The 24,059-nt window shown below is 44.8% G+C and overlaps 11 protein-coding genes across 17 annotated transcripts in view; 5 read left to right on the forward strand and 6 right to left on the reverse strand.

Annotated features, from left to right (window-relative positions):
• Positions 1-4,107: 4,107 nt before the first annotated feature.
• Positions 4,108-4,996, reverse strand: LOC120449994. Its single transcript, XM_039632704.2, has 2 exons — positions 4,454-4,996; positions 4,108-4,379 (listed from the first exon to the last, which is right to left on the reverse strand). The coding sequence occupies exons 1-2, from the start codon at positions 4,975-4,977 to the stop codon at positions 4,214-4,216; spliced, it is 690 nt and encodes a 229-aa protein (XP_039488638.1). The 5' UTR covers positions 4,978-4,996; the 3' UTR covers positions 4,108-4,213.
• Positions 4,997-5,768: 772 nt separating this feature from the next.
• On the reverse strand, positions 5,769-6,633 carry LOC120448505. The gene is made up of 2 exons (XM_039630539.2): positions 6,084-6,633; positions 5,769-6,021 (listed from the first exon to the last, which is right to left on the reverse strand). The coding sequence occupies exons 1-2, from the start codon at positions 6,623-6,625 to the stop codon at positions 5,865-5,867; spliced, it is 699 nt and encodes a 232-aa protein (XP_039486473.1). The 5' UTR covers positions 6,626-6,633; the 3' UTR covers positions 5,769-5,864.
• Positions 6,634-6,757: 124 nt separating this feature from the next.
• Positions 6,758-7,503, reverse strand: LOC120448507. The gene is made up of 2 exons (XM_039630540.1): positions 7,001-7,503; positions 6,758-6,942 (listed from the first exon to the last, which is right to left on the reverse strand). Exons 1-2 carry the CDS (start codon positions 7,501-7,503, stop codon positions 6,816-6,818), a joined length of 630 nt encoding a protein of 209 aa, XP_039486474.1. The 3' UTR covers positions 6,758-6,815.
• A 311-nt stretch (positions 7,504-7,814) lies between these two features.
• Positions 7,815-9,522, forward strand: LOC120448889 (serine-rich adhesin for platelets). The gene is made up of 2 exons (XM_039631106.2): positions 7,815-8,478; positions 8,840-9,522. The coding sequence occupies exons 1-2, from the start codon at positions 8,029-8,031 to the stop codon at positions 9,425-9,427; spliced, it is 1,038 nt and encodes a 345-aa protein (XP_039487040.1). The 5' UTR covers positions 7,815-8,028; the 3' UTR covers positions 9,428-9,522.
• On the reverse strand, positions 9,387-10,495 carry LOC120448890. The gene is made up of 4 exons (XM_039631107.1): positions 10,414-10,495; positions 10,248-10,353; positions 9,664-10,189; positions 9,387-9,597 (listed from the first exon to the last, which is right to left on the reverse strand). Exons 1-4 carry the CDS (start codon positions 10,453-10,455, stop codon positions 9,471-9,473), a joined length of 801 nt encoding a protein of 266 aa, XP_039487041.1. The 5' UTR covers positions 10,456-10,495; the 3' UTR covers positions 9,387-9,470.
• A 473-nt stretch (positions 10,496-10,968) lies between these two features.
• Positions 10,969-11,615, forward strand: LOC120449756. The gene is made up of 2 exons (XM_039632391.2): positions 10,969-11,036; positions 11,092-11,615. Exons 1-2 carry the CDS (start codon positions 11,007-11,009, stop codon positions 11,542-11,544), a joined length of 483 nt encoding a protein of 160 aa, XP_039488325.1. The 5' UTR covers positions 10,969-11,006; the 3' UTR covers positions 11,545-11,615.
• Positions 11,616-11,631: 16 nt separating this feature from the next.
• Positions 11,632-12,765, reverse strand: LOC120449755 (cell wall protein IFF6). Its single transcript, XM_039632390.1, has 3 exons — positions 12,612-12,765; positions 11,905-12,559; positions 11,632-11,841 (listed from the first exon to the last, which is right to left on the reverse strand). The coding sequence occupies exons 1-3, from the start codon at positions 12,739-12,741 to the stop codon at positions 11,700-11,702; spliced, it is 927 nt and encodes a 308-aa protein (XP_039488324.1). The 5' UTR covers positions 12,742-12,765; the 3' UTR covers positions 11,632-11,699.
• Positions 12,766-13,026: 261 nt separating this feature from the next.
• On the forward strand, positions 13,027-13,650 carry LOC120450310. Its single transcript, XM_039633264.1, has 2 exons — positions 13,027-13,102; positions 13,159-13,650. The coding sequence occupies exons 1-2, from the start codon at positions 13,073-13,075 to the stop codon at positions 13,591-13,593; spliced, it is 465 nt and encodes a 154-aa protein (XP_039489198.1). The 5' UTR covers positions 13,027-13,072; the 3' UTR covers positions 13,594-13,650.
• Positions 13,651-14,814: 1,164 nt separating this feature from the next.
• Positions 14,815-16,484, forward strand: LOC120450308. The gene is made up of 5 exons (XM_039633261.1): positions 14,815-14,962; positions 15,048-15,200; positions 15,262-15,525; positions 15,752-16,273; positions 16,366-16,484. Exons 1-5 carry the CDS (start codon positions 14,815-14,817, stop codon positions 16,482-16,484), a joined length of 1,206 nt encoding a protein of 401 aa, XP_039489195.1.
• A 124-nt stretch (positions 16,485-16,608) lies between these two features.
• The window catches only part of LOC120450307 (FH1/FH2 domain-containing protein 3), a 39,521-nt gene continuing 32,070 nt past the window's right edge, over positions 16,609-24,059 (reverse strand). For 2 of the 7 annotated variants that reach the window (XR_005616261.2, XR_005616262.2), the window contains 11 exons: positions 23,799-24,058; positions 23,609-23,746; positions 22,700-23,422; positions 22,303-22,504; positions 20,676-21,042; positions 20,464-20,610; positions 19,459-19,797; positions 18,666-19,381; positions 18,119-18,345; positions 17,530-17,660; positions 16,609-17,217 (listed from right to left, as the gene is read on the reverse strand). Coding sequence is in view for 5 of the 7 variants with exons in the window: in XM_039633255.2 (XP_039489189.1) it covers positions 17,144-17,217; positions 18,119-18,345; positions 18,666-19,381; positions 19,459-19,797; positions 20,464-20,610; positions 20,676-21,042; positions 22,303-22,504; positions 22,700-23,422; positions 23,609-23,746; positions 23,799-24,058 (3,193 nt within the window). In the remaining 2 variants the exon portion in view is untranslated. Of the gene's footprint in view, positions 17,218-17,529; positions 17,661-17,684; positions 18,009-18,118; positions 18,346-18,665; positions 19,382-19,458; positions 19,800-20,462; positions 20,611-20,675; positions 21,043-22,302; positions 22,505-22,699; positions 23,423-23,608; positions 23,747-23,798; position 24,059 lie in introns of those variants that run through there. The other 5 variants (XM_039633255.2, XM_039633259.1, XM_039633256.2 and 2 more) reach the window with 4 other exon arrangements.
• Positions 21,358-21,865, forward strand: LOC120450311 (acyl-CoA-binding protein). The gene is made up of 2 exons (XM_039633265.1): positions 21,358-21,505; positions 21,567-21,865. The coding sequence occupies exons 1-2, from the start codon at positions 21,497-21,499 to the stop codon at positions 21,804-21,806; spliced, it is 249 nt and encodes an 82-aa protein (XP_039489199.1). The 5' UTR covers positions 21,358-21,496; the 3' UTR covers positions 21,807-21,865.

The following is a 24,059-nucleotide window of genomic DNA, read 5'->3' on the forward strand; positions in this document are numbered from 1 at the left end:
CGTACACATATGCATCCATCCTTCCTTCCTGCAAGGCGCCACATGTCTGCCATTCCAGCACTCGTCCTTTGGAGCCAGTGATGGGGAGTTAACATGGAGCTATAGAAGGTACATATCTTAAGATCTGGTAACATGAATTTATTATATTAAATGTTGTATACTTTTCAAGCTTGGTTTCCTTTCCGCACGATTTCAAACCAATTTAAAAGCGCTTCCACAAACAAAACATACAAATTCGAAAAGTGAATCTTTAAAAACAGTGTTTTTATAACAATATTTTTATATATAAAGTTTTTTATTTTATTTTTATTTTAAATTTTTTTATTTTAAATTTTTATATTTAAGTTAGGTATTATAGTATGAATATTGTCTCATTGTACCACTAACTCATAAAAATGGGGATACAATAACTGAAACTGCGCTGTGCTGCTACCCTGTAAAGTAAAGTACCCTGTGAGTAAACGTGGCACCTTTGCCACCTCTGTTTGCCACCTAGCTCACTTCACCCTTTCATCCAGCTACCCGGCATTATTGTGAGTTTTGGGTGGCAACACACAGGCGGTGGGTGGGGCAGCTGCACTGCCGCATTATATAATAATGCATGGGCGTTTGGGCCGTGGCCTCGTTGACCTCATCGCATGGCAGTGTCAAAATTGTTCGACAAGCTCGTGTACTTGAACTGTCAACCTATTTGTGTGTAAGTGGGTGTGTGTGGGGGTGCCCGACATGTTGTTGTTTTCGTGTTTACGTGTTATGTTGTTGCTCTTGTTTTCGGCGGGGCAGGATTAACTATCGAGCGGTTTGGCGCACTTTTGCATAGTTATAATTGCGAGTCACGTTTAGTGGGGTCCAAGTTTGCGAATGGTTCGAATGGTGCTACAAAGTTGAAGCATTTTTAAATGCTTTAAGTACTTTGCGGTCCCAACTGTGAAGGTGAGTTGAAAAAGGTTCTTAATATTTTAAGACTTTGGTGCTTGCCATTATACCATGCTACAAATAACTGAAATGTTTTACATTTTAAAGTAAATATTTGGAATTTCATTATTATGGTTTAGATGCTGAAATGCTTAGCTAATATATATTTATAAACCACTAATCGTTCAAGGTTATTACTAAGTATTCTGTTTTTGGCGCCATTAAAGTTCCACCGAAAACTAATGCTGCTGTGTGCTCTTTCTGAAAACCAAATCTATTTCCATAGTTTCCATCGCAATCACAACCAAAATAAACAAAACTATGGTTCAATGTATTTGGCAGTGGGGCCAATTAACCCGAAATTAATGGATAAACAAACTAATAGGCAACCTGCCCATTGAGACCGAGAAACGAAATAAATTAATTGCAGTCGCCAGGGGCATCGCCGCAGGTGGGCGTTGCTATCTGTCGATGGGGTGGTGCTTTGGGTGGTGCTGGTTCGGTGGTTGGGTGCTTCACTGGCTGGGTGGTTGGGGTGATGCTGGGGCGTAGGCCCAACAGGCGCCATGCCGCAATTTCGGCCGACGATCCGAAACAACAGATGGAAATAGAACTTTAATTAAAAGCCGAGAGCCAGCGGCAATGCTCGAAGTAGCGCTGCAAGGGGAATATAAAATAAGCCAGCATTCTAATAAGGAACATAGTTACTCACACACACACATACTCATAGGCGCCCACAAGATGAACTGCACACTGAGAGAAAATATTAAAAAAAATTATAATGTACAAAGCTACTTTAAAGCTACTATAAAATCATGAAAGAACTTTGTCACTAACTGATGCAAAAAACATTAAATAGAGTTTTCAAAGATGCATTTATTTTCTTTTCATTCCCAGCAATTTCTTGCAGTGCCCTCGCAGACACATGCACCAACAGGGCAAACAGCGGGTGCGCTCCGCTATTTAAAGCCCATTTGCAGTTGGCCTTATTTCAGTGGGGATCTGGGCCCAAAGAGGCCATATCAGGCGCTTAAAGGCGTTCGAGGCAACCGCATTCGGATGCGATGATACGTCAGCTGCCGACTAAGCACGCTCCAGATGCCTCCAAGGCGGTGCGATGAAGCCTGTTTTCGCAGCTGGCTCACTACGCCGTCTTGGGCTGCATTAAAGCCGGCTTCACAACATGGTTAAAACTAATCGCGAGCAGCACTGAAACGGGCTGCTTGACAAATACAAAGCCGGCGACAGGTGAAAGGACACCTCGAGTGGCTGCCATTCAAGACTCTTGGCGAGCAGGGGCCTTAAAGTTGGCGACGGGCATTCATCAGTAGATGGTGTACCGCTGTTTCAGGGCCTCTGTGCCATACAATTTAATTAGTCTAGTAAGACTTCCTCGTTGCCTCATTCTATTAGGGGAAATAATTAATGAATTCATCTGGCCTAAGTGCAGTGCCATTATACTTATATTTATATACATCCACGACGGCGTGGATAACTATGACGCGTTGAGAATGATGACGACGTCGTCGGCTATGTTGATTCTTGACTTTGATGAGTCGCTGGAACAACAGAAACTTATCTCGCGGTTGGAGATTTGGGGACTGGTTGGCTGGTGTGGCACATATGCCAACGGACCATGATTACATAGCTGATGAAATATGCATTATCTGCTGGTTTTTTGGTTTTGGGACAAAAGTTTTCCGCGAAAATAAAAGTTGAGAGCGAGCTGAAAGCCCACAGCACTCTGTATTTGCTCCACTAAACGAGGGAAAGTTTTAAGAAGATTCAGTCGAGGCTGCATCAAGGACAAATAATTTTTAAGTTCACAAAATTATTGTAGCGAATATTATCATTTTGTTATAAAACTGGCAAAAAGCAAATGATGATCAGAAATACTAAGAAACCAAATTTAAAAGAACCAAATTTTGCATACAAAATAACGATATAATACCTCACCCGATTCAGGTCTAAAAATTCCACAGAAAAATATTGTGCCTCAAAGCTATTCATAATCTGTAGTCATCGCGGATTTCGCTTAAGTGATTCTATAATTTGCCTGGCTTCCCAACGTATCTATATTTGTTCTAGCGTCATAAATCTAAATTAAAACGTTTAGGAAGCGAAAAGAAATCCAACGCCTACAGCGAGATTATCACCCTGGTCAAAAATATATAGCATTCTTAGCATACAGATATGCGGCTAGGCCTAAGCCGATATATGCCTCTTATAAATACACAGATTTCACCAAGTATGCGGTTTGTTGTTCGCTTTAATGGAACTCGGGGATTACCTTAGTGGACAGCAGAAATTTGCGGCCACCGTGTCCATCAAAGTGTGTGCAATTGTGAGTTCCTGTGCAACCCAAGCCCCTTCAATCAATTGCACATTGTGCACGTAGCCACAGGAGAAACTATGTGCGTGTTTTGGTTGAGTTTTTGGCAGGGGGAAAATGGAGAGGTTGTAGCCAGGATTTTGGGTCGTGTGAAATCGAAACCATTGAAACCGAAAACACTGAATGAAAACTTTGTGGCACAGCCTTGGGATCGAATTGAATTTTCGGTGGCATGCCACCAGGCCACAAACTTTTGCGACCCTTGTGGCCATGTAGCTGACCCACATCAACTCATAGTAAGAGTTGGGGTATGAAAAGCGAACGGAAAAAATCTGTGAAAAATTTGTGTCTGGCAAAGATTTTTATGGCATGTGCTGCGGGAAAAGGGGGAAAAAAAAGGGAAAAGCTCTGAAAACTTGTGAACGCTAAAGCTACTGGGCACACTTCATAATTGTATGCGAGTTCTCTCCAAACTTCTGCCTGCGAGGCCAGCAAAAGTTCCAAGGTGCAAGTGCCAACGTGGCGTATACGTCATAAAGGGCATAGACCACAATTTGGCCTGGCTGTGCAAGTGGTTGGTTGTGGATTGAATGTGAAGCATCTGTTGGGAGAAATACTCGCGCAAATTGAATGGCTGGAAAAATCGATTTAAGTTGCACTTTGTTCATTAAGCCACGTTCTGTTGATGAACTGCAAATGTAATGGGAGTTTTTGGCAGGAATTTGAATTAAATCACCAGTTTCTTTAATGCATACATACATTAAAACTACACTAGAGCCATTTATAACATATATGGTAGTGCCATAAAGTTTAATCTCACAAGCTAATTAAATAAGGGCTCTTGGCAGCACAGCCTTTGCTTTTCTAATGCACTTATTTGGTTATTTATTTGATTAAGATACCCTCGCCCTGCGATAATTACCACCATAAAGATACAGATACATGCATGCCCCGAGAATCTACACTCTACGGCAATACTCGGTTATTCAGAGTCAGACAAGATACAGTATCCGAGCATCTGGCCTGCGTTTGGGTGGTGCAAAGTTTGGAGGTGCTGTCGAAGTAGGTGAGTCCGGGACAGGTGTACACATTTCCGTAGAAAATACCAGCAGCGGTGTAGCAGTTCACATATCTGGAAATGGAATGGAAATGTATCAGTATTGGAAATGAAATTAGCACATATGGAATTTTATTATGTGTACTCACTGCCTGCAGGTGGTGGAGGTAGCTCGGCCATAGGGATATTTGCCGGCTGTTTGAATGCTTCGACAATACTCGGTGGCATCTGTGATGGTCGTGGAGTCACAGTTTGGCGTACCTGATCCGGAACAGGATACTGCGTATGTGGTGGGACTACCACAGATATTCGGGTTTTCCACGTTGCATACGTATTCAGTGCCACAACTTCCGCCAATCGATGTACTGGGTGTAGAACCACCTAGGCACAGGGCAAAGGTATTGCGACCGGTGCAAGCGAAACGATTATCCGAGCTGCACTTGTTGCATCCTGTGCAGCCTGCCGAAGATGCCACCGAGCTGCAAATGGGTGTGCTCGCGGTGCAGTAGTAACCGGTGGGGCAGGTGTAGAGGGTTCCGATGGGTTCGCTGGCGGAGGAGCAGAACTGGAACTCCGTTTCCGAGATGCAGGACACGCCATTGGTGTTGCACGTATTGCAGGCTGCCTGGCAGCCCAGGATGCAAGCTCCCAGAAGGATCAGTAGGCGCAGCATCTTTCCATGAAACTGAGGAAATGGAAGCCCTGCATCCCATTTTATCCAGTGGGACTTATCTTATCAAATTGCAGTTTGTTAATCTAATTTTTATAGTTTTATTTTAATTGTTGTGCCTGCGTTTTATTCACGTGACTTAAGAAAAAGTTATATAAATAAAGTACAAATTGAAGATATCACTTCTACAAATATTATTCGCATAATGCCACAGCATGTTTTAAAAAGTATTTTTTGAACTTGTAGAATTCTAATTTTAACTTTGTTTTCGGTTTCCCATAGGAGGTCACGTTTTACTAAGTTGATTTGATTAGCTTATCAGCTTATCTGCATAATAAAACTCTAGCTAACTTTGCATTGAAACTAATTTAGCCTAACGTGCCTCCAATGACGAGGTCAACTGAACATCCGTATCGGACATGCAGTTAAAGATGCATTTTCACCAGTGCAGGAACACGAATTGCAAAGAGCCTGATAGCCGAGAACTCCTATTTCCAGAATGACCAGCAGATCTTGCCTTTCTTAAATTGCACCGAGTTAACAGAATTTAAGCAAACGAACTTGTTGATGTGCAAGTATATCTTATCTAAGGGCTGACTCTATATTTAAATGTTTGTTTGTTTAAAATAAAAAATAATTTGTTTAATAATAGAAAGAAAGACCACGCTGTAGTCGCGTGCTGCGACTATAAGATACCCGACTAAGATTAAAATGTATGCACGCATTGGGAATATGAGTCCTCTTAATTTTCTTTTACTTCACTTTTAGGTGCAAGACCACACATTCTGGGGAGAGCTACTGTATCTTTTATTTTTGTAAAAAAATAGAATAACTTATTTATAGAAAAGACCAAAAGATCCAAGGGTATTAGACTTTGAATGCCCCAATATTTATGGATTGGTAAGTGTCAAGGTGGCGACTCCAGTAGTGCACCTGGCAGGCACTGCGGTGCCGCAATACTTCGATGAGCTATTAAAGTACGTTTGACCAGGACAGTCGTAGAGGCCTCCTGCCCAGGTACTTGCATTCAGAAAACAATATATGTACCTTATTATGAAATAAGCGTATTACATTTAAATATAAAAGTTAATTGAACTCCAAATACTAACTGCCTGCAGGTCGTGTTGAGATCAATGCCAACGGGAAATCTTCCGTGCTGCTGGACCATGGAGCAATATGTGGTGGGTGTTATGGTCGAGACATCCACTCCAGTACCAGTGCCATCACCCGGACAAGTGGCCTGAGTTCCCGCCGCTGGACTACCACAAATATAGGGATTATTGAAGTTGCAGACATTGCTGGAGCCACAACTTCCGACGAGCTGGGAAGGAGTTGAAGTACCCAGGCACAAGGCAAAAGTCGTCGCGGTGAGGCACGCAAAGGTGTTGCTACTGTCGCAGGTGCCACAACCTATGCAGGATCTTAGCGCCACATTTGTGTTGCACGTAACGTCATCTGCCGTGCAATAATACCCCGTGGGACATGTGTAAACGGGACCAGACGGCAATGCGCTGGAGCAGAATTGAAACGCGGTGTTCGATATACAGGCTACATTGCTCACGGAGGCACACACATTGCAATCCGCACGGATACCAAGGATACGGATCCCCAGGAAAACTCCGAGTGCCAGCAAGATCAAAAGGCGCAGCATCTTTGCAATAAACTAGCGATATTGGTGTCAACCAGTTGGCTTTATGCTCTCGCAGCTATCTTATCACCCGGGCAAACTGGAACTTCCAACAAAGAGCTAGAAGCTTGTTGACGAATTAATAAAGTCAATTTGTCCAATGATAAAAACTCTATTCAAACTATCCAAGTATAGCATTACTTTTAACAATGAATTAGGCACATGTTGCTGGCTTAGTCGCTACACAACTAGAAGTGGTGGCATTGAAGTACGCTTTACTTGAAGGACACTGCCAGATATTTCCGGACCAGGTGGAACCCTTGCGAAAACAGTAGACGTATCTAAAACCAAGAAATATATTAAAAATTAAGCATTAATATTGAGTTATAAACTACTTACTTTAAGCAGCTGGAATCATTGGGATGTGGATAGCGACCCGTGGACGCCTTTTGGGTGCACAAATCATCGACTACGGCGTAGTAGGAACATGAGGCACCTGTGCCGTTTACTGAGGCCACACAAGGATTGCCAATTTGTGAGAGGCACACCTCTCCAGTCAAACAGGAAAACTCATAGCTTGTTATTTCATTTACAGCATTGCAAAGTGCAAAAGTTGTGGGACTCGTACATGCGAATGGTATAATCCCGTCACACTTTTTGCAATCATTGCAGGATGCAAAAGCCTCGTTCGCAGTGCATTTCTCTGGCATTGCCGAACAATATGTGTTATTTGGACAAGTATAAACGGTACCGGTTGGAATAGCATTCGCAGAGCAGTTCTGGTACTGATTTTCGGATACACAGGCTACATTGCTCTCAGAGGAGCAGATATTGCAGTCGGCCTGGCTAAATTTCACTAGAATGCCCAACGAAAATACCAAAAGGAGCAGGTGGCGCTGCATTTTCAAGAGTAACTGGAGCTATATTCAAGCTGCAGCTAGATATAGGTATCTGGCTTATCCAGAAAGCTGTGTAAGATTAGAGTATTTGAACAGTAAAAAGCTAGTCATATCTGCTTTTCCTTGACACTTAAAAAGTTGTACACGTACATTTTCAGTTCCAAATATTGCATTTAATTTAAATGTAACCATACAACAAAAGTAACATAATCGCGTTTATATATGATTTCGGGATCCTTATGTGATGAATAAAAATATAAAATAAATTGACTATTGATTCTATAGTAGATTTCTCACACAAACCCATTACAAAATAAGCCAACGCCAAAAAGTATGCTACCATTTTCCATGCGTCAAAGCCACAAGAGCTTATCTAAATTGGAGCAGTAGCCAAGGTCCCGCCTGGCGAGGTCTTTGTGGATTAAGAGCAGTCTGCATGCTCCAAAATAGCTGCCAAAAAAGAGCTCTATTTAAGCCGCATGCCTGCCAGCCACAGACATCAGTCGCAAAAGACAATTGCAACCAGAAATGTCGCCTAACCGTGTTTGCCTGCCACTTGGCCTGCCGCTCCTACTATGCCAGCTATTCCTGCTCGGTTGTCTGGTGTCCTCGAGCCGTGGCACCTGCAACGTCTGCAATACCGTCAACAACCTGACCTGCTACTCCACGACCCAGATGCAGGCCTGCCAGGTGGACACCGTGTCCACGGCCACGCCCACCGATTGCCCCAGCGGCTATGTCTGCATCAGCGACTCGAGCGGAGTGCTCTGCCAGCCGGAGGACTCGACATCCGGCAGTGAGGCGGATTGCCAGGAGTGCAACAGGTGCGATGAGACGCAGACGTTCGCCTGCACCGGAACCCAGAGCTTCGCCCTCTGCCTGGGCACAGATAGCGTCCAGGATTCGGTGGGCACCTGTGCCTCCGGCTATGTGTGCAACATCAACGACACCCAGATATGTGGCCTGCCAGCGGATGGGGTAAGTTTGCCTTTCTTCTTTTGGGTGGAAATGGGAATGGGATGTTTGCCAAAGAGCAGGTGCACCAGGAAGCTGAGACTCTGAAAGGAAATTAAACTTTCAAGAAATTCTATTCGTTAAAATGTGACAGCGGAAAATAAGCTCTTTGTATGCAATTTAAACTGTTTTGTTGTAGCTTGAGCCATTATAATTGATTTTGAGGAAGCCAAGTGGTTTTGTGGAACTCACTACACTTATTTCTGAGAAAATGTAGCTGTTAGTTTTCTCATATTAGATGTCCCTCGTTTAAATAACTTTTTTAAAAAGTATATACTATTTTCCTCTGCCCCGAAATAAATAATAAATCTCCACAACCCTCCAGGTGATGGCGACCTGCTCGTATGCCGATGACTCAACCACAACCACGGTGAGCAGCACCACCAGCTCCACCACAGCGGCACCACCATCCACCAGCTCGGCATCCACTTACTGTGCGGCGGTTCAGTCGCAGGGAAAATATGCGGTCGGCTATAACGCGTATACGACCTGTCGCCAGTATATCTACTGCACTCTGGTGGACGGAAGTTGGATTGGCCAGACCTACACCTGTCCGGGATCCATGTACTTCGACAGTGCCTCCAACATGTGTGTATCCACCATGCCGTCCACCTGTTCCACCACGGCAACCACCCCTTCCACGACGACGGCTGCGCCGACGACCAGCAATCCGGCGGCATATTGCCAGGCGATGCAGTCGGCGGGCTACTATCCGGTGGGTACGGATGCCAGCACCACGTGTCACCAGTACATCGACTGCTTTCTGAACGGCGGCACTTGGGGTGGCAATATGTACACCTGTCCCGGCAGCCTCTACTACAGCAGTGCCAGCAAGACCTGTGTATCCACGTTACCATCCACTTGCTCCACCACAGTGGCCAGTTTGAGCCTCAATGGAGTGTCATTAGAATAATAAATAAAGAGTATTTAACCGTTTATTTACAATGCGTGGAAGTTTAGAGACAGTAGCCGGGATTCACGTAGACACAACTCTGAGTTTGAGCAACGAACCAGGAATCCGTGGGACAGTTGTATTCCGCAGATTTGATAAGAACGTTGTTATTAAAATAGCAACTAACATAGCTGTAAAGATAAGGGGTTGAATAAAATGAGTGATGTGGAAAATTTTACGCATAATTGTGTACGCACCGCTGACAATAGGGATCCGCGGGAATGGTGGTAAAAAGACCAGTGGCATTTCTCTGGGCGCACATCTGGGCGGGAGTTAGAGGTATCACTGTAGTGGGCGTCTCGGTGGTTACAGTAGAATCAGTGCTGCTTTCGGTGCTGCTCACAGTGGTGCTTTCAGTGGTGCCGTCGGTGGTCACGGGTGCTGCAGTGGTGGTGTCCACCAGCTCGTCATTTATATCACAGGTCAGCGTTTGATTTGCCACCTCGGGCACACAAATCGCAGAGCTGCTGGCATCACAAACCGTGCCCGTGGGGCAGTAACCAAATTTTCCAGTGGGTCTAGTGGCTCCATAGCACATCTGGAAAATTCCACGACTCAGGCAGGCAAATAGGTAATTCCGATTGGCATTGCATTGGCCACATTGAGAGGTATCACCGCAGCTTGGAGGACGCTGACTGCTCTTCTGAACACAAATCGCCGTGAGATTGGTGCAGTCGAATCCCTCCAGGCAATGGTACAGCTGATCACGATGCGGGGTTCCATCTGAATAAGCATGAAAAGTCCATAAAATATTTTAAAAATATTTTCTGCGTTTTATTACCTCCGAAACACAAGTAAAAGGACGTGGAGTTGATGCAGGCCACTTGATTGGATTGGCAGACATTGCAATCGGACACCGTTTGTGCCACCATGAAAGCCAGAACCAGCTGTAAAATATATTTTTGTTTTTTACTTTTCCGTTTTGCATACCACAAAAGCCTTATTACCATCACTAGTCCTTTCACGACACTTTCAATCCTTTGAGACATTTTTGTACTTCCGAAGTGCTACTGCTCACTGTCAAGGTTCTGTTGGTACTAAAGTTGGCTTATGATAGCTACATGTCTGGTCTCCTATGTTTATCTACTTTTTACTTTTCTCTGCTAATTGCTTTATTTGCCTTGGCTTTCCACATGATTGCGGTTTCGTGGTGTATCATTCTATGATGGCCATGTTTCCAGAGATTCTGATTGATATGTGGGTGCGGACATTGAGCATAAGTCGAAAACCAAAAACGTTTCACTAACTGAATTCAATCCTAAGGTTAATGACTGCTCATAGTATGTAATTGATAATTAAATATTAATATTAAAAGGTTTCTGAACTCAAGTACAATGTTGTCGAATCAGGGGAGTAATTTCTTTGTATAGCTGATATGTGATGTCATTGAGTGCATTTTCCTGGTACTGTATAATTGGGGTCGTATATTCGGAGTTAAGACCCCATAAAACAGATGCAACTATTTGCACATTGCGCCCATTTAAAAAAGCGCATGATAGCGATTGCAGTTAGTCTTCTTAAACTTCTCAAAGCCTGCAAGATGCAGTACACGCAGCTCCTGAGAGTTTTGGTAACATGGTAAAGCAATCCTTTAGAATAATGTTCAATCAAGATGCTTTCCTTAGTGCTCCTTCGTGATTATGTCGTGTGTGGCAGTCCTTGTGCTCGGTGACTCGGAATGCAATACGTGTCTACCAAACCAGGTCAAGTGCCTGAACGAGACCCACTTTAGTTTTTGCGGGAACAACGTTTCTCCGGATCAGGTGATGCAGTGTCCCGATGGTCAGGTGTGCACCAGCCTTCTGAAGATCTGCTTGCCCAAGGGATCGAATGCAGGTGCCTGCACTCCAGATGCCGAAGTATCGTGTCCATCCTGCAGTGGATCAAAACTATTCGTCTGCACCAGTCGCACCACCTTCCAAATGTGCGATGGAGGCAAGCTCACCGGCCAGGTAACCAAGTGCAAGGATAACACTTTCTGCTCCATGAAATCCAATAAATTCTGTGTGGATCGGTGTGAAATAACAAAATCAGTGGATGGATTCGAGTGCGACAGAGAGGCACCTTTGGATGCATGAAAAAATATAGCACTCCAAAAATACTAAAAGGTTGAAATAAAAGTTGTTTAACTATTTGCAGTGAAGAATAATTTCCATTCAAAGAAGTTTTGTTTTTCATTTCGTTTATTAAATAAAATTGCGTACTATTTATTAAGGTAACAAATGATGTTGATTTAGGCTAAATTAGTGCACCCGGCATAAGATGGTCTTACAGTACCACAATTGAAAGAATCGGCATCGAAGTAAGGTCTCTGCGCGTTGCAATTGTAGAGCAATCCCGTCCAGTTTCCACTCCTCAGAACACAGTAGATGTAGCTAGGAAAACCCAGAGAAATAATCTTTTGCAAGGCAATTAAATTAATAGGATGTGGTAATTACCTTGTACACACTGTGTCACTGGGTATGGGATAGCGACCCGTTGAGTTGATACCCTGGCAATAGCTGGCTTCATTGAAGGCTGGAGTGGTTGCAGTACCTGGAGTGGTGCTTCCTGGATCAGTAGCAGTCACTGTGCTATCCGTTGAGGTGTCCGAAGAAGTTACTGAAGACGATCCAGTGGAGGTATCCCCAGTCGATCCGGTCGAAGAGTCAGTGGTAGCAGTCACAGTGGAATCCCCAGTCGATCCTGTCGAAGAGTCAGTGGTGACTGTGGATGACTCTGTAGAAGTCACAGTGGGAGTCACTGATGTCGTGGTGCTTTCCACATCGGTGTCCAAGATTCGATCACATATATCTGAGTCGGTAGAATCGCACCGGGAAATACAAGGATTTCCGTTGGCTGCATTTTCAACACTGCACACATAGTCATCTGCACAGTCGAAATTATTGGCGGAAACTCCTCCACTGTTGCAAATAGCAAATGTGGTCCTTGAAGTACACGCGAAAGTTGTATCTGCCGAGCAAACTCCGCAATTGGAGACATCACCACAGCCGCGTTCTACATCTGTGGCATTTGCCAAACAAATAATCCCGTATGTCGTGCAGATGGGACTAGATTCGGGGCAGGTGTAGTTGATAGTTTGGTCCCGCACACCTGGAGGTGGTACCTATGAGTTGAATGATCATTGAACGTCTTTATAACATACCATCGAAGCACAACTGGAATTCCGATTCACCAATGCAGGCGTGCGCATCCTCACACGTGCCACATGCGGCACTAACAATTGTCGGTGCCACAAGAGCGCCTAGGAGTACGGTCAATATGAACACCTTCATTTCGAAATAACGATTAAACCTCTAAGGAGTCACAGCCCTGCTTTATAAACCCCGGTACGGAGTCATATCTCTGCGATGATCTCGGGGCCATAACATTTATCTTTCAATGCCGTGGGATGCCATAAACCTGCTCTTCCGAGTAGCGCAATCTTCGAGTAGCACGGGAGCGCTACGGGGCAAACAGTATCATATATTCTAAGATCTTTAGCACACCTAATCCGCGGTATAAAACTCAGAAGCTATCTGCTGTTCTCTAGAGCCAGTTCTTATAAAAGCCCAGTAACGTTTGGCTAACACACTTAGTCCGTTAGTCACAGTCGAAATCAACATAATGCAACAGTCGCAGATCCTGAAAAATCTAGTAAGCGGATGTTTCATTATATCATATCTTTCACTTAACATATTTATCATTTTCAGTGCCTCATTGTGGTTGTCAGCTCCTTGGTAGTTATGGCCCAAGGAGTGTGCAACAGTTGCCAGGCCAACAACAATGTGAAATGCCTCAATGAAACGCACTATAGCTTGTGCTCCGAAAACGTGGCGCCCAATCAGGTGCTCCAGTGTCCGGATGACAAGGTCTGCACCGACCTGGCCATCATCTGCATGGACAGCGGTGTGGTGGAGCCCTCCTGCTCGGCCACTGCCGATGGATCCTGCCCCACCTGCGATGGCAACAGCATATTCGTCTGCACCAGTCGCACCACCTTCCAGATGTGCGATGGCACCAATCTAACAGGCCAGGTCACCAAGTGCAAGGACAACAAGATCTGCTCGATTAAATCGGGCAAATACTGCGTGGACCTCTGCGAAGTGGGTGACTCCGTCGAATGCGACAGGGAGAGTCCGCTATAGAATATTTCAATTAATTTTAAACACCTTAACTACCTCATTTGTAAACTGTGAAATAAACAACGATTTTTGTAAAATAATTTTGTTTAAATTTTAAGTAACTTGCTTTTTCAATGAATTTAGGTGAATCTTATTTGAAAACACTGATCATTAAGATGGAATATTAATCCTACCTAGGGAATATATGTAAGTAACAAACATATGTATATGTCACGCTCTTAGAAAATATTTTACAGTTCCAAGATTGAAAATTAAATTACATTTTTTAATTTAATCAGAATCACGTGGTAGAGGGTGTTACAAATAGAAAATCCCCGAATCCATTTACAAATATATTTAATGCCGCTCTTCAATTCATTTTGTATCTGCTATTCACATGGTTCATACCCAACCGAATTTATTGTTTGTAGACAAGTCAAAAGCCGAAAATAGTTCTTAAGAATCGCAGCAATAAAACACTTTTTATCACTGTTTAGCTAAAAGCTTATCGTTGTTTTGGCCATCTCATGTTGACAGGGTCAAAAGCATGGCAAATTCTATTGCGAAGGTCAGTTCTTTCGGCATAAAAAAGTGAAAACATGTACGGAGGTATCTTCATTTATTTTGAACATGCCTTAATTAAATTAAGCAATTTAATTGACATTGACCCAATTGTGTGAGTGCTGCGTAATCAAATTAGTCATTTGAAGCAATGACGTCAAAATGGTGTAAAGCTGTGTTATATATAGCAAACAGTTTTGTGATTGTGATGCCGTAAACAAATTGCTCGGCACTTTCATGCTCCGATATTTGGCCTACGGGCCTACGGGTGTTGCTCCACATTTAATGGGCGCCCAAAGGTGTGGAAAACAAATTCGCAACAGGAAACAAACAGTGAAAAGCGAGAGCACAGAGATGAAGCCGCCTCCCATCGCAACCATCCAAAACAACCAAAACTTCCGAAAGGCCCCCCGGCACTTCGCTGATTGTGGCGCATCTAATTGTTGCGACTGTTGCGTTTTGTTATTGTAATTAATATTTAGCTAAACTCAGCTGCGTTTGGGCTTACTAAAACTAAAAAGCGAAAAGCGTTGAACAAATTGCGGTCATTAAACTTTTTGCCGCGCCAAGTGAAATAAATTGTCACCCACGCAGTGGCTGCCTTTCATAACAAAGTCACAAAGCAACGCGAGCGGATCTGCCCAACAACTATCTCCCAGCCGATCTCCCAGTGGATTATTCACCATGTTGCACTTGCAACTCACTGTGCTCTCCTGCCTTTTGGTCCTGGCCAGCTGTAAAATTCAAAAACAAACTCCGACCAACAGTTGGCGGGATATGCTCTTCGGCAGCAAGTGGCTAACTCCTGCTCCACGTTGGCGCGAATCCAAGTGTGCGTCTTAAAGCTGGCTAAGCCTAGCCGTTAGTGCTGACAAAAGAGAAAAATTGAATTTAATTCTGTGTAACATCCCCACCAGTTTTGCCCATTTTTGCCCTGGTGCCCATCGGTCCTGGCAGCTGTTCAGCGCCCTCCGGCGAACAGGGAAATTGCATTCCCAGCAAGGATTGTGTGCTGCGGAATGGCATCCCCGCTGGTCCTTGTGGCGGCGGCTATGGCGTCTGCTGCATCTGTGAGTTTCGCACCTGGCGCTGAAAGTGAGAGAAAGCACCTCTTCTAATCCCTTCGTTCAGTTCTTCAGACGTGCGGCGGCATCATACGCGAGAACTCCACTTACTTTGTGAACCCCAATCACCCGGATGTCTACGATGGCACCGGAAGTTGTCAGGTAACAGTGCAGAAACTGCATCCGGACATCTGCCAGCTACGCTTGGATCTGGACATGTTCTCGATAGCTCCGCCAGAGGCAGCCAATCACCTGTGCAACCAGGATCAGTTGCTCATTTCCGGCGGCAGTCCCACGCCCACCATTTGTGGCAGTTCAACGGGAGATCACAGTGAGTGAAAATATTAAAAATATTTTTATAAATATTTGTCTAAATGTGAAGCTACTTATTTTTATTAAACTACGAGTAGCAACATTTTAATGCTTCCATTTACCACCTAATCATGTTGAATTAGAAGAAACGAGTGCGTAAATATTTACTTCTATGAGCGCACTTTAAGATTAGCTCCGTAAACAAAACCGTCTGCCTGCTCAATGCCAACCTTGTGTTTTCGCAGTGTACATTGACGCGGGCCTTGGCCAGAGCAACCCGATTGTCTTGTCGGTGATCACCAGCGGAAGTTTTCCGCGTCTCTGGCGCATCCGCGTCACCCAAATCCACTGTGGAAGCATCAGTCGAGCGGACCAAGGCTGTCTGCAGTACTACACGGCAATTAGTGGGCGTGTGCGCAGCTTTAATTACAACACGGTGGCTGGAAGACAACTCTCTAATCAGGACTACAGCATCTGCATCCGCAACGAGCGCAACTTCTGCGGCATTCAGTACAACGCTTGTCCGGATCTGGAAAACAACAGATCCAGATCCTTCACACTTACTGGCAACTCCAACAATCCGGTGGCCACCATGGTGGGTGGTGGTGGGGGCATGCCACCCAACCTGAACGGTTGCATAAGCGATTGGCTACTGATTGGCTGCATTCGGTCGGCGGACAGGATTCCACCGCTGCCAGGATGCGAGGATCGCGTCTGCGGAGGGACTTTCAGTGCGGAGGCCGGAATGCTCGCCAAAACAGTGCAATGTATGTACAAGCTTATAGATCTCCTTCGAATAGCTCATCCATATTTATTCCTATTTTGTTTACTCATATTTTTTTGCAATATATCTCCACAGCAAGTGTTCGTCCTTTCCGACTTTATTTCCACACGGACGGAGTAGAAGCGCCCAACGATATAGACAATCGAGGCTTTTGTCTTGATTATGTTCAGCAGCCGTGCACAAATGGTTTTTAGACACCAGCCCACAAGTATGCAATACTCTCTAACACAAAATCCACACGAGTCCCACGTGACTGAAATCGCTGGGAAATTGTGATTGGCGCTGCTAAAATCGCATGCAAAACGCACACATTTCTCGTACGTAATAAATATGTTTTATTTATTGATTTTCGTAATTAAGTTAGACATAACATTAAGGCTTAAGGATAATTTAGAAAGCACAAATCGTGTCGTATTTTGGTACAAATTTAATGATGTAGTACAGGATATCGAAATTTCTTGTGATCCAAATTCTAACATTAAAATCGTTTTCAACTACTAATACAGGTTTATTGAATTACGTTTAATTAATAATACTTAGCAGAAGCAAAAACAAAAATTAAATAACAGAAAAACACGATGAAAAACGCTTTTGTTTAAGGACTTTCTCGTTGCAGTGTTGTTGTTGTTGTTGGTACTCCTTGCTGCCGTGGCAAATAAAAAATATTAAAACAAGTACTAATCATGCGCACGTTGTCGTTTAAAAGGGGTAATTTCTGGGTTCGCTTGCTCGCCTGAGATCGCCAATTTCAGTCTGTGCGCGTAGTGCCCGACTTGTGACGTCACTGGGGGATGGGATTATCTCGGATGTGATGCGGGTATCTACGATATGTATGTACTTGTATGTCCTAATCCTAATAGGTTTGTATTAAGGCAGCCACGTGCTGTTTCTCCTCCTCGGTCAGACCGTTTTTCAGCGTGCGACGTACTGCAAAACACATTAAATATTATAATAAATACTTAAGAGGTATAAAATCTGTATTTAGTTGGGCATCGGCTTGCATTCAATGTTAGCTCTAAAGGGCATGCTGGTTAGTTGCCTGAATTTTTGAATATCCATGCAAATGTGTTTTATATACAAAACTTTCCAAGCTTTTTAGATTAAGTTTTCCCATGCATAAAACCCGGATCTTTAACAAAAGCCAAAAAAAAGTGCTGAATACAAGTATCAGCCAAAGGTTTTCAACAAACATGTCATAAGAAAAAAGGTGTAAAACTAAACACAATTCAATTCACTAACCAAAAAAGGTAAAACCTAAAAAACAGTTGGCTGTTCTTTTGGCAACGGTTTCGGTTTCAGATTCGGATTCGGATTCTACGGCGATGGTGCTCTTTCAACTGTGAATCCTTCGCGCGTGCGGCTGCGCTTCACTTCGATAGTCAATATATCAGATTTGTTGGGTTTGGATTTATTTGTTTTGATTTTTTTTATTGGTTTGTTGGATTGGTGCGTTAATGGTAAAAGAACGAAATGGAAAAAAATTAAAACCCAATATAGGCAACAGATTCATAAGCTGGCAAAACTAGGGGACCAAAAGCGGCGTAATTGGTAATATATTAAAAATAAGTGAGGAGAAACTGCAGGTATTTGTGTAAATTTGGAATTTTGTGTGGGAAATAGGTATTTGTATAACTATATATAGTTTCTCTGTGGAATTCTTGATGGTGTAGTGTGTTTCTGGTTGAAAGTATCCAGCTAGAGGTTATAGACATAGCGCGCTGTGTGCGATTCGAAAAGATATAGACCAACACCTTTTCATTAAAACGTATTCTCACTATCGGAGTTTTGGACGTGAATCTCATTCGTTTTACTTGTGCTGCCAACTTACATGATTTGCGATCCGCGTGGCGCGTCCGTTTCCGTTCCCTCGGCGTTGTCCGGGTTCCTGGAGCCTTCGTGGCGGTCTTCACCAGGGATTCCAATATCTCATCGTCGCCATCGGTGAACTGCTCCTCGCTTTGCCGGGTAATTGGAGAGCGGAGCTGTTCCGCTCGCCGTCTCCGCCAGGTGAGTGTGCCATCGGCTTGGTCGGCACTCGAGGTGTCCAGAAGTTTCCTGCAACATTATTTTAAAAGTTTTAACTAAATATATAATACTTTTTGGAAAGCATAACAACAAGAGCGAACAATTAAACGGTTAAGGTTAAAGAACTATAGACCCTTTAGTGCGATAAGAAAACTACAATCTCCCAGCTGTAAATCACTTTAAAGTGTTCATCAGAAATTCAGGTCATTTGAGTGGAGATAAGGTTTCCCCGTGGTTTGATTTATCATATCAAATATGTTTAACACATCAATATGTATACTAGATGTCATGTTAATACTATTAAACGTCTACCGATAAGAATTTAGACTAAATAAGACTAATAAACTCACTTCAACTCATCATCGGCCACGTCATCTTTGGTCTTGAACTTGGCCATATCGATGATCAGCTTTCCACGCGTCTTGTTCCGCTCCCGGTGATTGGCCTTCTTCTCCAGCTGCTGCTGCACCCGCTCCCGGGTGGTCCGATACTCCAGGGCGAACTCGGAGAGGGTCCGGCAGAATTCGTTGGGTCGCGATTCCGCGACACTGTGCTGCGGCATTCCCAGCCACAAAAGGAACTTCCGGTAGCGATTCATCACGCGACGATGGACGATTTGCAGGATGATGATGCGCTCGGCACAATCGGCCAGGAAGTCCACCAGCTTCTGCTTCAGCGGCGGCGGACAGTCGTGTTTGGCAATGAGTTTCAGACGATCCCAGCATGCCTTGCACTCCGCCTCCAACTGATTGAGATTGTGTGCCAGGTCCGTGAAGTCCGCCTTGGAGGCTCGGGTAATGGGGCCAATCTCGGAGTACAGATCACTGGTATCACTGCTCGACTCCATGACCATGTGGCAGAGATGGTGCAGCAGCGAGTGCTTGTGCACCGTGTCCTTCACTTCCGGCACCTTTGCCAGATACTCGATCTGGAATCCCTTGACGGGAGCTCCATTCAGAAAGATGCCCACGGATAGCAGTGTGGAGAGGATGCTGCGGAAGGTGCGATTCTGACGCAGGATCTCAATGCCTTGCTTGAGGTCCATCAGGGGTTCCGCAATCTCTTTCTGTAGATTAAATAGGAAATAAATATATGTGAGATTAGACAAATTTAGGTTTTCTTATCTCTAGTGCTCCAACTTACCTCACTGTTGTCAAAGTCCAGACGGAAGGCCCACAACTTCAGGCGCGCTTCCAGCTCCGAAATGGAGGCCAGGGTCAACAGGAACTGCTCGGCACTGCCCAATGGCAGCTCTGGATTGGATAGCTGGGCCTCCTGGATCTTGCCACGCTCCTCGTCGGTGGGCAGCATATTGAGTAGCTTATCGATTCCCTCGCGAGTGACCACAGTGGCGTCCATCTTGAGGATGGCCGTCTTGATGGCCCGCGGAGGAGGCAGCTTGGTGATCGCAATGTTGATGGCATTGGAGCGCTTGTGATCAAGCACGATGATCTCTTTGCTCTTGTTCAGCTCTTGTTGTTTCTGCAAGATCAGCGGGATATAGTTAATACCTTTCGATCAGGCTGCGATCGGTCAGAGATAAGAACACAGTGGTGCAAAGAGAAAACGAGAGTGTGGGGTGCAGAATTTTAAGTGCGGAATTGGAGTGGAGTTTCTGTGCTGTTCTGTACTGTTAGCAACTAGATCGTTTCTTCGAGTGTACGTGGGTGTGAGAGAGTGTATAAGAAATAGTAATATTAACCAACACCAAAACACAAAACATAATGGGCAAAATAGATCGTGAGTTATGGTGAGACATGGTGTTTGTAGAGAGATAGAGAGACAAAAAGACAAACAAATTTAATAACGTTTTGATTGGCACTCACCTCCTAGAGACATTGGAAAACATTTGAATATTTGAGAATTATTTGCATTTTGGTTTGAGTTTAGCACAACATTTATGTAGATTTATCCGCAAACAGACCGTTCGACATTTAGGTATTAAGAATTATACAAGATATCCATAAATAGAAGGGGAAAGAAGAATACAAAAATCATTCGCATTTTGTTAACGCAACACACACTTAAAGAAGAGCCTATGACTAATTTAATCACAATTATCGTAGATCCATTGAATTTCGAGAACCTTTGACCAATTGGGTGTTATATGAGGAGAGTTGCTATTGCTTTGCTATTAAAAGAACGAACCTTGGTCATCAAGTCTTTGGCCCGCGACTCAAAGAGATGTTCGAGCTTCTGGGTGTCCACGTTGGCATCGGGCAGCTCATCCCAAATGGTCTTGCCCACCACCTGCGGTATCATGTCCTCGCGCACTTCCTTCCAGAAGAGCTTGACCTGAGGGTGTATTAAATACGATAAGTAAATTCCCATTCTATATATCAAACAATGATTAAACTCACCGTTTTCTTGTTCTTTTTGATGGTGTTATTGCCATTGACCAGTTCCCCATTTATGGATCCATTCAGCGAGTTAACACTGTTGGTTAGGCTGCCGCCATAGCCGTACATGGGTGGAGGTGCCAGGCTGGGTGGCATCATGGGCGGTGGGGCAATGGCTCCACCCAGTGGGGGTGGCGGCGGTGGTATACCTGCACCCAAACTTCGAGGGGCCAGTACATCCTTCTCGTCGTCATCCCTGAGGTCCGTAAAGTCCAGATCGCAAAGATTCAGGGGCCTTGTCATATTCCTAACCAGCTCCTCCCAGTGCAGTTCGTTCTCCGACTTCTTGGGCTCAGACTTCTTTATATCCTGATCGACACTAGAAGATCTGCCAAAGGAAAATGTTTATGTCACCATTAATATAGCTTTTAGGTTTCTTTCCTCCTCAAACAACAAAGCTTGCTATCGCGGTTAAATGTAGTGGGGGGCCATAATTGATAAACTAGCGCCTAGCAGCACCTCGTTTATACATACGTATGATAAGAAATCAAAAATCAGGCAACGAGTGGGAAAGGCTAACTACTTTCTAGGGAGTTGAGAAAGCCGATGACGAAGCGTGATGAGGCTAGGCGAGAACCTGAACTCTTACGAAACTGATACATAAATCTAATCTATTAAACTTGCACAATGGACTCTCACATTATCGCCCTGCAGTGGTAGCCGTTATCGATTTCTTTATAAAGATAAGCGTGGTTAAGCTACAACTCCCCTTTTTTTCGGGCGGTATAAAGGCGGTGCACTGACGGAGACAAGTCACATTTGTCACGCAAAACTCAAGCAACATGGCCGACGTAAGTTAATGTTCGTCAGGATCGGAAGACAAAACTCTCTAACTCCCTTTGCGATCTGCAGTTTAACGCTATCCTCGAGAAGACCAAGGCCTTCAGCAAGAAGCCCCCAACGGAGGTGTACCTGGAGTTCTACGGCCTGTACAAGCAGTTCCAGGATGGCGACATCAACATCGAGAAGCCCGCCGATGACTTGGGTGCCGCCAAATACGATGCCTGGCTGAGCCGCAAGGGACTGTCCGCCGAGGAAGCCAAGGCCGCCTACGTCGTCCTGTTCGAGAAGTACAACCCCATCTACGGATAAACCACAGTTTACCGCCCCCTCTGATGCCAACCAATAAATCTTGACCATCTGTGAACTAAGTGATTGTCTTCTTGGTGGGAGCTTGTTCCAATTATGTTTTATTTGTTCAGCGTTTACTAACCCAAAGCCCTAAAACACCTTGTATAAGATAGCCGGAAAGCAAGACACTGCTTATCTTTAGTGGCTAAACCGGATTTCTTATCTTCAGCTGCTGGCGGCATATATTTTCGTAAATCGTAGCTTGTAAACTATCTATCAGTATCTCTAATCTAAAGGGGTTAGTGGAATGAAGATTTATTGAAAGCTAGTGGAAATCAATTGACTTTGATATGGGGGAGCTATAAAAAGGTTTCTTAAACTAATCTAAAAGCTTGATTAACAGAAACACGTTAGCTAACAATTTTATATCTGACCAGCAATTGTTGAAAATGCAACTAAGTAGTAACATAGCCAATAGATTTTGTGGATATATAATAAAGGTTTATATTTTTCTTACCTGGATATCTCGCCCTTGCTCTTGCTCTTGGCCAGACCCTCTTTGGCTTTCGAAATCAAACCGGACATATCGCCGACGAGGGCGCGATTCGCGGACTCCTGCGTGGGACTCATGGGCAGGTTGCTCAGCTTCTGGGTGAGATCCTTGACCGTGTGGTCGCGTTTCAATTGGAGCAGCAGCTGCTTGTCCTCGCTCTCCATATCTGTGATACATAACAATCGTAAGGTTAAGCCCATTCATCAGATCGCAGCCCTCAAAAGTATGCAGCGGCAGATGCGCAATGCAATGTGGATGTATTGGCGGCGCTCGCAAGTATGCAACACACAGGTGAGAGACAGGTGAATGGAATGGAATGGAATGGGGTGGGGTTAAGGTTTAGGTTTAGGTTGAGACCCACCTGTAGGATCCACGGGATGCGGCAGCAGCTCTGGGTTAGTACTAGTTAGGGTACGAGCTGGCGGGCTGTTGTAGATGGGGGCGTGCCACCACCCGGGGGGCGGTGGTGGCGGCGGTGGCGGTGGAGGAGGCGGTGGTGGGGCCGCAACGGGTTTCTTCACCGGACTCAGTTGCTCCGGTTCCGGCAGAACATCACACTTAACCGGTGTGGAACTGAGGGGAGCGGGCGTGAAGTCAAAGCCAGAAGCATTCAGCGTTTTCTTGGGACTCAAAAGGACCTCCGGCGTTGGCTGAATCGGCTGATGGCTCTGATGTTTCGGCGACTGGCTGTAGTAGTTGTTCAGCCGGTTCGCTTCGTTCTCGTACTTCTTATAGGCACTATCGGTTTGCTGGATATTCTTCATAATACCATTGATCACAGTTGAATTGCGTTCCCGGAATAGGTTCTTCTTGGTGAGGAACTCGCTCTGATTGTTATTGCTCGCCTTATCGAAGCTGTTGTTTATGATCGAGATGCTGTGGCTTCCAGTGAGCAATTGCTTGCTAGGACTCATCACCAGAAGGCTGTTGTTCGGCGTGTCATTGCAGCTAAGGTTGCTAACATTGTTGTTGCTAATGTTGGTGATGCCGCTGATGTTGTTGCACGGTGGCACCTCGTGTTGCAAGGACTGTGGCGGACTGTCGCCGGTTTGAATGGTGGCGGGTATGGCGGTTACAATTTGGCCTGTTTTTGGCATGGTATGGTGTTGTTTGTTTGGTTGTGGTTAGCATGATCAGCGGGTGAACAGCGGGACAATAATACACAGACAGTGATTAGCGTTTCGGTGGGAGAGAGAATCACAAGTCAGTTAGTCGCTCAAGTCAAAAGCAGCTTGTGTACATTAACTAGGATTGAATGACAAGAACTTACCCAGTCCCTCACGCTGCTCGAGAGCAGCAAAGATTCCATTGGCCGCCGCCTCCTGCTGCTCCTTCAGGAAGCTCTTGTGCCGCTCCGCCCGCTCCCGTCTTCTTCGCAGTCCTGGAGTCACGCCTGCACCATCGCGAGCTGGAGAAGATTAGAGTGAGCTTAGTTTTGCAGAAGAAATGCTATCACTTACGTTTCTTCTCAGTGAAGAGACCTCCGCTAAATTCTGTAGAATTGGTGGAGCCGGAACTATCCTCATCCACGGTGGCTGGTGTGGGTGTCATGCGGAGCACAGTGGTGGGCAGGACCTTTGTGAGTGGTGCGGGACTATTATCGGTGCTGTGGCGACGCGACTTGCGCCGTTCAGTGGTATTTGTTCCCGGACGATAGCGTTGCGTTTTTCGCATCGAGTTCTGCGGCAAACGCTGTCCATCCGACTCACCATCCTCGAATC

Source organism: Drosophila santomea, chromosome 3L (assembly GCF_016746245.2).
Source record: "Drosophila santomea strain STO CAGO 1482 chromosome 3L, Prin_Dsan_1.1, whole genome shotgun sequence".
In the NCBI taxonomy this organism is placed as follows: domain Eukaryota; kingdom Metazoa; phylum Arthropoda; class Insecta; order Diptera; family Drosophilidae; genus Drosophila; species Drosophila santomea.

Excerpts from the sequence above, each read along its gene's own strand:
- LOC120449994 (XM_039632704.2), bottom strand. The coding sequence starts at position 4,977 with ATGCTGCGCCTACTGATCCTTCTGGGAGCTTGCATCCTGGGCTGCCAG. Across the intron at positions 4,380-4,453 it reads ACCTCCACCACCTGCAGGCA|ATATGTGAACTGCTACACCG; the intron begins GTGAGTACACAT and ends TTCCATTTCCAG.
- LOC120448505 (XM_039630539.2), bottom strand. The coding sequence starts at position 6,625 with ATGCTGCGCCTTTTGATCTTGCTGGCACTCGGAGTTTTCCTGGGGATC. Across the intron at positions 6,022-6,083 it reads CTCAACACGACCTGCAGGCA|GTACATATATTGTTTTCTGA; the intron begins GTTAGTATTTGG and ends TTTCATAATAAG.
- LOC120448507 (XM_039630540.1), bottom strand. The coding sequence starts at position 7,503 with ATGCAGCGCCACCTGCTCCTTTTGGTATTTTCGTTGGGCATTCTAGTG. Across the intron at positions 6,943-7,000 it reads AATGATTCCAGCTGCTTAAA|ATACGTCTACTGTTTTCGCA; the intron begins GTAAGTAGTTTA and ends TCTTGGTTTTAG.
- LOC120448889 (XM_039631106.2), top strand. The coding sequence starts at position 8,029 with ATGTCGCCTAACCGTGTTTGCCTGCCACTTGGCCTGCCGCTCCTACTA. Across the intron at positions 8,479-8,839 it reads GTGGCCTGCCAGCGGATGGG|GTGATGGCGACCTGCTCGTA; the intron begins GTAAGTTTGCCT and ends ACAACCCTCCAG.
- LOC120448890 (XM_039631107.1), bottom strand. The coding sequence starts at position 10,455 with ATGTCTCAAAGGATTGAAAGTGTCGTGAAAGGACTAGTGATG. Across the intron at positions 10,354-10,413 it reads TCGTGAAAGGACTAGTGATG|CTGGTTCTGGCTTTCATGGT; the intron begins GTAATAAGGCTT and ends TATATTTTACAG. Across the intron at positions 10,190-10,247 it reads CTTTTACTTGTGTTTCGGAG|ATGGAACCCCGCATCGTGAT; the intron begins GTAATAAAACGC and ends ATGCTTATTCAG.
- LOC120449756 (XM_039632391.2), top strand. The coding sequence starts at position 11,007 with ATGCAGTACACGCAGCTCCTGAGAGTTTTG. Across the intron at positions 11,037-11,091 it reads CGCAGCTCCTGAGAGTTTTG|TGCTCCTTCGTGATTATGTC; the intron begins GTAACATGGTAA and ends TGCTTTCCTTAG.
- LOC120449755 (XM_039632390.1), bottom strand. The coding sequence starts at position 12,741 with ATGAAGGTGTTCATATTGACCGTACTCCTAGGCGCTCTTGTGGCACCG. Across the intron at positions 12,560-12,611 it reads ATTCCAGTTGTGCTTCGATG|GTGTGCGGGACCAAACTATC; the intron begins GTATGTTATAAA and ends TACCACCTCCAG. Across the intron at positions 11,842-11,904 it reads AGTGACACAGTGTGTACAAG|CTACATCTACTGTGTTCTGA; the intron begins GTAATTACCACA and ends GGGTTTTCCTAG.
- LOC120450310 (XM_039633264.1), top strand. The coding sequence starts at position 13,073 with ATGCAACAGTCGCAGATCCTGAAAAATCTA. Across the intron at positions 13,103-13,158 it reads CGCAGATCCTGAAAAATCTA|TGCCTCATTGTGGTTGTCAG; the intron begins GTAAGCGGATGT and ends TATCATTTTCAG.
- LOC120450308 (XM_039633261.1), top strand. The coding sequence starts at position 14,815 with ATGTTGCACTTGCAACTCACTGTGCTCTCCTGCCTTTTGGTCCTGGCC. Across the intron at positions 14,963-15,047 it reads ACGTTGGCGCGAATCCAAGT|TTTTGCCCATTTTTGCCCTG; the intron begins GTGCGTCTTAAA and ends CATCCCCACCAG. Across the intron at positions 15,526-15,751 it reads CAGTTCAACGGGAGATCACA|TGTACATTGACGCGGGCCTT; the intron begins GTGAGTGAAAAT and ends GTGTTTTCGCAG.